This window comes from Molossus molossus, unplaced genomic scaffold, assembly GCF_014108415.1.
Source record: "Molossus molossus isolate mMolMol1 unplaced genomic scaffold, mMolMol1.p scaffold_m16_p_8, whole genome shotgun sequence".
NCBI lineage: Eukaryota > Metazoa > Chordata > Mammalia > Chiroptera > Molossidae > Molossus > Molossus molossus.
In genome coordinates, this window is record NW_023425402.1 from 7,994,019 (window position 1) to 8,003,525 (window position 9,507).

General features: G+C 41.8%; 1 protein-coding gene across 1 annotated transcript; it reads left to right on the plus strand.

The window, feature by feature from the left end:
* The first annotated feature begins 1,975 nt into the window (after window positions 1-1,975).
* Window positions 1,976-8,802, plus strand: SRSF3 (serine and arginine rich splicing factor 3). The gene is made up of 6 exons (XM_036248576.1): window positions 1,976-2,083; window positions 3,394-3,601; window positions 5,093-5,227; window positions 7,378-7,416; window positions 7,639-7,725; window positions 7,897-8,802. Exons 2-6 carry the CDS (start codon window positions 3,396-3,398, stop codon window positions 7,922-7,924), a joined length of 495 nt encoding a protein of 164 aa, XP_036104469.1. The 5' UTR covers window positions 1,976-2,083; window positions 3,394-3,395; the 3' UTR covers window positions 7,925-8,802.
* Window positions 8,803-9,507: the final 705 nt, after the last annotated feature.

Consider the following 9,507-nt stretch of genomic DNA (forward strand, 5'->3'; position numbering starts at 1 on the left):
CATTTTTTGAGCAGAGATTGTGCCAGGTGATTTACATACATATTTCTTTTATTTTCTTAATCCTCACCCGAGGACATTTTCCCATTTATCTTCAGATAGAGTAGAGAGAGAGAGAGAGAGAAACATGGATGTGAGAGAGACACGCTGACTGGTTGCCTCCCACATGACTCTGACCAGGGCCTGGGATGAACCACAACAAAGGTACATGCCCTTGATTGGAATCAAACCTGAGACTCTTTGGTCTGCAGCTGACACTCCAACCCAACCGCTGAGCCAAGCCGGCCAGGGCACATACATATTTCTTTTAATTAAATAATTTAAAAATATGTATTGATTGCCTGCTGTGTGCCAGCTTTGTTTCCAGGCCCTGGGGATGCAGGAGGGACCACAATAGACAAAAGCGGAAGTTCCTGTGGGAGGCGACAGCATCCAACAACCCTGCAACCCTGGTAGTATTATTCCTTTTTACAGAGAGGAAACTAACCCTGAAACGGGTTAATGGATTCTTCTCAAGACACATGCGTAGCAGTTAGTAGCAGTGGGGCTGTGGTCCAAACCCACGGCTATCTGACTTTGCTCTGGCAGAAGACAATTATGGAGAGACAAGCTTACACTAAGGAGAGCAAGTAAAGGCAAACATAAGTGAGTCAGAAGATAACATTTAGAGAATGAAAGAAAAGTAGGAAGTGAAGAGAGAGGGTTTGCTAGAACCCCCCTTCACCTGCAAACACCCCAGGTAAGGCCAGCACAGGGCGGGCTCAACCACTGGGGCTCCCCTTCCCCTTCTTCCCCTGCGGTAAGAAAACCCCATTTTACACCAGAGGAAACTAAGGCTCAGGGCGACCTTTTAGAGCCAAGAGGAGATAAGGCTTTAAACGAAAAACATCTGGGAGAGATAAGGCATAAAATAATTAGCATTTCAGCAAATGACTGAAACTACAGGTAATTTTTGCTTTTTTTTTTCTTGAGAGGTCTAAATACTTTTTACCAATACGTAAGTCAGACGCTACTGCAAGGAGGTAGGGGAGAAAGTTTGAAGGCACCAAACATCCTAGCTGAGCTGTTCCCGAGAGGGAGAGCTGGGTGATTTTTCTAACAAGCGCGGCATTTGTCGCCTTACAGTTCACATTCCTGCGACTCGGTCCTCCCAGGGGCAGCGGAAAACAGGAAGGTGCGAGCGGCCCCGGCCCCCGCCCCCACCCTCTCCAGGAGGAAGGCCAGAGGCGCCTTCCCGGCATTTGTCTGGGTTTAGAATCTGAGCCCATCTTCTTCAGGAACTTCCTCCTACTGTTATTCGCTAAAGGTGACCGTTTCCAGAGGGCCTGGCCGATCTCTTTTGCCTTTGAGTTTCTGTTAAACGTTTTCCGAGTTGAGGCTGATGATGTCGCCGCCCTCTCTGCTGCAGCGTGCAGCTCCGGCGAGGCGGGAAGCCGGCCAGTGGGGCGGGCTTTGCCGGCGCGGCCTCTCCCCTGGGTGTAGGACCTGGCGGGCACAATCTGGTGGCAGTTCGGTCCTAAACAGCTCGGTGACTTTAGGAGCAGCTCTGAGGCACATTTGTAAGCGCGCTGGTCTTAGTTCCAGCCAAATCACGAGCGAGGATCGAGCAGTGAATTCATCTGATACCTAAGTCTTATTAGAAGTAAATGGCGCAAATGGCGCTCTCAGCTTGTGGGAGTGACGGCAGTAGTGGTTAACTCCAGCCTGTTTGGGGATGAGGGAGAGGAGACTGAAAATAACTTGGAGATCAGAAGCCGGGGAAGAACACGCAGACTCGGGACTGGGGCCGCGAGAGCTCAAATCTCCACAGATTTGGCGGCGCGGCCTGAGCACGCTCCCAGCAACGGCGGGTCTCGTTGCGTTTGTAGCCGCTACGTCACGGCTGTCTCGGCCTCTCATTGGACGAGCCCATCCAATCATGTGATTCCAGCGCATAGTATAAATAAGGGCAAGGAGACGGCGGTAGTCCGCCATTTCGTGGACGCCGGGTAGGTGGTAGGACGTGTGGGAGCCGGGCGGAGGGGAGCTGAAGAGCCGGCCGAGGGTGTGTGGATTTAAGCCGCTGCATTTCTGACTCAAGATCTCGGTAAGAGACCAGGTTTCAAGGAGTGAAATGGGAGATGAAACTTAACAGTGCCGAGGTGGGGCCGGCGCCAATGGCGGCGCCAGATTGAGACAAAGGGACGCCGCCGCCATTTTGTGACGTTCCGCACGGGCGGTGGCGGGGGCTTCAGGGCGACCCGAGGCGGTATCCTGGCCTTGAAGTGAAGGTGTTTATAAACCTTTACGGGAGGGTGAGCCGGGGTGTGGGATTACCTGACAACTGAGGCGGAGGGGGTGCCGGTAACCGTGTTGTATTCTAGGCCGCGCGGCCTTTCAATTTATGGCGCCTTTTTTTTTTTTTTTTTAAGAACCACGTTTTTTTAAGAACCTTCCAGGATTTTTTTTTTTTCAAGTCACTAATCAAGACTGGATCTTTCGATCCACATTAGTTGAGTTTTGTACTCATTTATTTTCATGTTATTTTAATTAGACTTCACTTTTTACACGTTGAACCCGGTCTTGTAAAACCGATCTTCTGTGGGCAGCATTGGTTTTGTGGCTGGTTTCTGTTAATCCGTAGACATGAAAAAAGTCAGTCTCCAGCGGTGCTTTGGTCTGAACTCCTGCGCACAGGGTGGGGTCACACAGATGTGGACTTAAAAAAAAAAAATTGGGTTAGCCCAAAGTGAGAGCAACGTGGTGTTTGTGAATAGTCCTTGAGCTGAGTTATTGAAGAGGCTCCTCTTTCAAGCAATTGACACTGGTCTACTGGGTGATTGGGATTGTTGCCCCGGCGACTTTAAGTAAATACAAGCCCCTAAAGTGCAGTAATTAGTGCATAACAAGTGTAAACACACATCTGTCTCTGGGTTTACCTATTTTGGATATTTCATAATAGATGGGATTGTAATTATGCACCTTTGTGTCTGGCTTCTATAGCTTCGCATGTTTTCATCCACATTTGTAATATTTATCAGTAATACTTTTCCTGACTAGTAGTCTGTCGTATGGATAATAAATTTTGCTTGCTTATCCGTTGGTAGATATTTGGGTTAATGCTTTCTTGCTGTTAACAGGTAAAGTCCCTAACTCAGTGCCCACATTGTAGTAAACGTTCCTCCAATGTTTTTTTCCCCTTTCCAGGGAGCCTTTCCCCCCCCCCCCCCTTTAAGCACTTTGTGCTGGTTTCCTGACAGTTATCAGTAACATTTCGGGAGAAATGGGTGTTTTGAGGGTGGGAATTTTACTTGCTTGGTTTTTACTATTTTGGCAGGGTTTCCTAAGGATGTTTTTCACTGTGTACATAATTTGGTTGAATCTTCAAGTTTTGTTTTTGTTTTTTTTTTTTTACAGAAATGCATCGTGATTCCTGTCCATTGGATTGTAAGGTTTATGTAGGTAATCTTGGAAACAATGGAAACAAGACAGAATTGGAACGAGCTTTTGGCTATTATGGACCACTCCGAAGTGTATGGGTTGCTAGAAACCCTCCCGGCTTTGCTTTTGTTGAATTTGAAGATCCCCGAGATGCAGCTGATGCTGTCCGAGAGCTAGATGGGAGGTAATTTAATCGTCGTTTTATATTAACAGTGAATATGTTGGTTGAGTTTCTAATATTTAAAATTACTAGGACACGCAGTTCTGAGTGACTTCTTGGTTATCTGAAATTGCTATTACTGGAAATTACAAAAACCTATTTTACAATCAAAAAGGGACCCATCAGTTTTAGTGGAGATATGTAGGAAGTTTCTTTTGATTAAGTTGGACCCCAGGCAGTGTTGTCTGGATGCTAACCCCACATCTCCTCCAATCTCCAAAATAATTTAAGTTTAATGGTCAATTCTTGGTGGGTGATAGCTGCATCCAAGAAATGGTCAAAACATTTTAATCTAAATTCTCCAGTGTCAACTGTCACTTTTGAATTATGTCTAAAACAATTATGGAATTGTTGGTTTGGCTCAGCGGTTAGAGTGTCAGCCTGCGGTCCGGAGAGACCCGGGTTCAGTTCCCAATAAGGGCGCGTACCTCAGTTGCAGTTTTTCCCCGGCCCTGGTTGAGTTGAGCGGGAGGCAGCCACTCCGTGTGTCCCTTTCACATCGATGTTTCTCTCTCCCCCCTTCCTCTCTCCCCCTTCCACTCTATCTGAACAAAAAAAAAAAAGGAAAAATGTCCTCGACTGAGGATTTAAAAAAAACAATTGTGGAATCAGATATTTTCTTTAAGAATGGCCATGAATTGATAAATGTAGCTTGGATGATGGTTAAATGGTGGTTTAAAAAGTGCTGCTTTTAGGAAGTCTGGATTGTATAGCAATTTTTCTTAATGAAGAGTGTCATTAGTTGGCTGATAATACCTGAGTCTTTATAGTGAACAGGTGTTACCCTTTCCCTTTCTATTTGGCTTTTGAAACCAAGGAAAACTCTTAATCCTTAAAATCCTAAAAATAAATGGTCTGAGGGTTGGCTGTATAAAAGCTTGTTTATGCAAGCAGTTTGCAGAAACACATTTACAGGGCCCCATCTTCTTCCCAATCACTGTGGCTTATCTAAACTTAATGGTTGCTGCGAATTTTCAATGTCAACTATTGTATGATTGAGGGGAAGGGGTGATGTAAAATAAGATGACCCAAAGTCTTCTGTCCTATTGGTGGTGGTTTACATGGTTGGGGTGGCATGCAGAGACCAGCAAATAACCTGTAAGATCCATAAACAAGTGCTGGGACCTCAAAGGGAGAAGTCAGAACAGTATGTACACCTGAACTAGTTCTTCCAAGGATGAATCCAGAAGTTTTCACACTTAAATGACAACTGTTAACAAATTAACATTGAGTGCAATGATCAGACTGACTCTGAATAAAGCAATAAAATGTAAGGAAGTGGGTTTTCTATAAGAAAAAATAAGAGAGAAAACTTGCTTAGGTGTTAAGGATTCTATAGGCACTCAGATGTGTTCTTTGCTAAGGTGCTAACTAGATGTGTTTTTTGCTTTAATATACATTCCTTAGAAAGTCAGTTTGGCTGCTTTAAATTTAATAATGTTTTTTTCTTCCTAGAACGCTATGTGGCTGCCGAGTAAGAGTGGAACTGTCGAATGGTGAAAAGAGAAGTAGAAATCGTGGCCCACCTCCTTCTTGGGGTCGTCGCCCTCGAGATGATTATCGGAGAAGGAGTCCTCCACCTCGTCGCAGGTACTTGAGAGAGAGCGTGTTTAGAGGTATTGGTGTAATGGACTAGCTAATAGGAACAGGTATTTCTCTCAAAGTTTGTTGGTGGGTTTTAAATTTATTGTGAAGAATCGGAGGTTTTTATGAAACATTTGCTGGGTGTAGGTTGGGGTATGTGAGTTGTGCTGAGTGTTGGCTTTTGTCTTTAGGTTCATGTTGGTAGTCAGTAACTTCTATCTTGGATCTATCTTCTAGTTCATCTTCTAGTTGCATCTTTCCAAGTCTTCCCTTATACTTCAATTTAGGCCTTTTTCCATTTCTTGACTCCATAATGACAAACATTACATTCAACTCTAGCTCTTCACAAAAAAATGTGTTTTCTGCTAGTAGCACGATTGTAATATTTTATCAACCAGGCAGCTGTTTTAATGTTACAACTGGTAAAATAGAAATCTTTCTGAAACTAACTTAAGTGACTGACCAAAAAAGGGGGCTAAAAAAGTAATCCCAGTCATCTATTCTTCAAACCCAAATAGGAGAGAAATCAGTTTTTTTATAATTGAAAATGGCATCATTCTTGGACCAGGCAGTGCTGTCTGGATGCTAACTCCACATCTCCTCAAATCTCCAAAATAGTTTCTGTAGGACTGAATTTACCTCTTACAGGTGAGTGAAGTCCTAGGAGATAGGAGTTCAAAAATCTTGCCCCTTTTGCTATTTTGAAAAACAACACACTGTTGCCCATCATAATAAAGAGTATTTGTTAGCTAAATAGATGGTTGTACTGATGGCTTGTTTTTCATTTTTTTTTGTGCTTTTTGGTCCATCTATTAATAAAAATGAACCCCGTTACAGAGTCACCATCATGTCTCTTCTCACCACCCTCTGAGTCTGCATTAGCCAGTCAACTAGCCCTTTCAGCGTCATGTGACCAGCGCGCCCCATTCAGCTTGGCTGGTGTCGTTTCACATGACCCAGGCATGGCCAGTCGTCAGGTTGCACCGCCCTTTGGTTCCCGAGCATGCTGTTTTCTCTCAGCCTTCTCTCCAACCTTAACCAAATCGGCAGCAGCCACCTCGACCGCCCACACATTCCTGGCCAATCAGCTCAGCTGTTTATTTACCAAATGTCTTCACAACAACTACAGCAGCAGCCTTCGGCTAACAAAAAAGCAGGAAAAATCCACAACACCCCCTTCGCCAACCAACTAAATCCAACGCAACATCTGGCAAAACCTTTTCAGCAAATTCTTCCTGGCCGTCAGTCCGGCAGCCTCACCTCACCATTTCTAGCTTGTTGAAACCCAAAACTAGTAAGTTTTTCCTGCTTATACAGTTTACTGCTGGTTAAAATAAGGAGTAAGCGGCTTAAAGTAATTCTTTTTTCTGGATCAAAGGCTGGCTGTGCATAATTGAATGGTAATGTACATATATATTGCTTGAATAAAACTTTTAAGGGTGATAGGGAACTCATAATGTAACTAGACCTTCAAGTGAAACTTATTTGCATGTGTGAGATGCCAAACTAAAAATTTTAATAACTAACAGATGTAGCTTTTCTTTCTAGCAAAAATTTGACTCCTATCACCTTTAAATGGTTTTACTAACAGTTTTCAAAATTTTTAAATTTTGGGGGTGAAGTGGGCCAAGCTAAGGTAATTTGATAAGTCTAAAACACACTCTTAAATGTGACGATCACAAATGCAGTTCTAATGTAGCACTTAATGGCATCAATATTTACACCTAGCGCGTTTTCACAAAATTACACTATCCACCTGGTTACCTAAGTCTTGTCATGGACTTAAATAGGTTTGCATGGGTTCCAAATACTGGTTTATGGAACTGTTTTTGGAACTACTTGTGGGACTACATTTTGGTGTGGTGTTTTGGGTAGTGAAGTTAGTTTGACATGAAGTTTTGCATTGGACAGATCTGCTGTGAAGCATTCTTTGTTAAAGTGAGTCCATGGTTGGAATACCTGCTTTTCACTTGAGCTTTTGGTTCCTTAATCCTTCTGTGCCTTTTTTTTCTTTTCTTTTTTTTTTTTTTTGGACGATGGGTGCCAGTTCTTCAGCACATTCACTGGGCCCAACAGTGAGATTGAAAAGTTGGGAAATGCCTCACGCCATAAATACTAATTGACAGTTAGCCTAACTTTCCTGTTTCTGCTTTTAGATCTCCAAGACGGAGAAGCTTCTCGCGCAGCCGGAGCAGGTAAATGACTTTGGGCCACATTCTCGAAATGGCAGTGTTGCTTGCACATAAGCTGTTTTCCAAACGACTTGGTTAACAGTAATAGACCTTCCTCAGCTTTAGTAATGAACGAAGTGTTACATAGAACCAATATTAAGTTGTAAGAATGAACCAACTTAGTTTTCAAATACTTGTTGTGTATAATCCTGAATGGTCCTATTTTTCTTTTCCCTCTCTTTTTAGGTCCCTTTCTAGAGATAGAAGAAGAGAGAGATCACTGTCTCGGGAGAGAAATCATAAGCCGTCTCGATCCTTCTCTAGGTCTCGTAGGTAAGCTCTTTAATGGCGAGCTATTTAAGACCTTTGCTTATGTAATATACTAAAAACAGAAATAGGTCCTCTTAAACCATTTTGATATTATTTTTATAACTTTGCAATGATCCTTTTGATGTTTTGTCGCTGTCACCAAGTTACAGATGGAACTTTTTCTGTTTTTTTTAGCCGCTCTAGGTCAAATGAAAGGAAATAGAAGACCAGTTTGCAAGAGGAGTGGTGTACAGGAAATAACTTCATTTGACAGGAGTATGTACAGAAAATTCAAGTTTTGTTTGAGACTTCATAAGCTTGGTGCATTTTTAAGATGTTTTAGCTGTTCACATTTGTTTGTCTTGGAACAGTGACACATAAAGATGTAATTCTCTATGGTTTGAAATGGATCATATGAGGCATGTAATATCAAAAATTGTTACTTTACAATGTTCCCTTAAGCAGAATTGAATTTGCTTTGAACTTCAGTCTTGCATAGACTGATAATAAACCTCTAAACTCCTGCCCAGCTAAAGTGTGATGTTGAGTATTATGGAAACAAAACTTGGAAAAATTGAACTTGAAACTTTCCATAGCTGGGATATAATATGCAGCTGTAGTTTAACAAGCAGTCTTCAAAAGCTGCTGTGAACACACAAGCCAGCAGGTAAAAAAATTAAAAGCTGCACCCTTAAACTAGATTAGAGGTTTAAAAAAAAAAATCAACTAGTCTCTACACCGGGCAGAGGTTGTCCAGTTAGTGTGGAATCTAAGTAAAGTTTCAGATCCAACTAGTCTTCTACACCGGGCAGAGGTGGTCCACTTAGTGTAGAATCTAAGAAGTTTCAAGAAAGTTAGTTTACCCTTCTTTGCTTAGGTCGTAAATTTCTTATGTGATTGCTGTATATGACTACATAAATCTTTGTAACTATTCATTTGGAAATTTGAGACTATTCAAGATACCAGTGTCCTGCCAGTTTAAGGGTACATTGTAGAGCTGAACTTTGAGTTACTGTGCAAAAATTTTTTTCATGCTGTCATTTGTAATATGTTTTGTGAGAATCCTTGGGATTAAAGTTTTGGTTACAAATTGTTGTTTAACCTGAAAGCCTGTTTTTCCTTGCAAAACTAAAATCTGTGAGCTTGGTATCAAGTTCAGGTATAACATTCCTATTGGAAGCCATACTTATATTTTCTTGTAAAGTGCTTTTGAATTAATAAAATAGCATAACTGTAATAGTCAAAGCCACCATTAACATAGTTCTTGTCCCATGAAAAAGCAGTTGGTTACACAAATTTTATAAGAAACAATTGAGGCTTTTGAAGTGAAGGGAATTTGGGGGAGTAGAAGCCAGTTCAAAGTCCATGATACTCAGTGACCAACATTAAAGATTAGTAACCTCTAGAACGTTATAACCCAAAGTTGCCCATATAAAAAGGCTTTTAGCATTAGCATGAGAACTTTCCACAAAGCTTTAAAAATGCTTCCATTTTATATAATTTGAGGTGTTGCATGGGAATTCTAAATTGAGCCATTATGATGTAAAATTCACTATGTGGTTAAATTGTAACAGTGCAGACTTGAATATGGAGGCATGCATAACCTTCCTCTTAGAAATCCAGAGGAGCTGTAATTTCAAATTTTTGTGCAATTAGATTAAACCATAATGCAACAGTCTTGTGGCTTAGTTTCCTTAAATGTGCTATTTTATGCCAGTTTTGGATTATCCTGACTTTAATACTGAAATGATTGCATTGAGTTGACTATATAAGGATATGTTAATTTTAAAATTGAATTTTAGACGG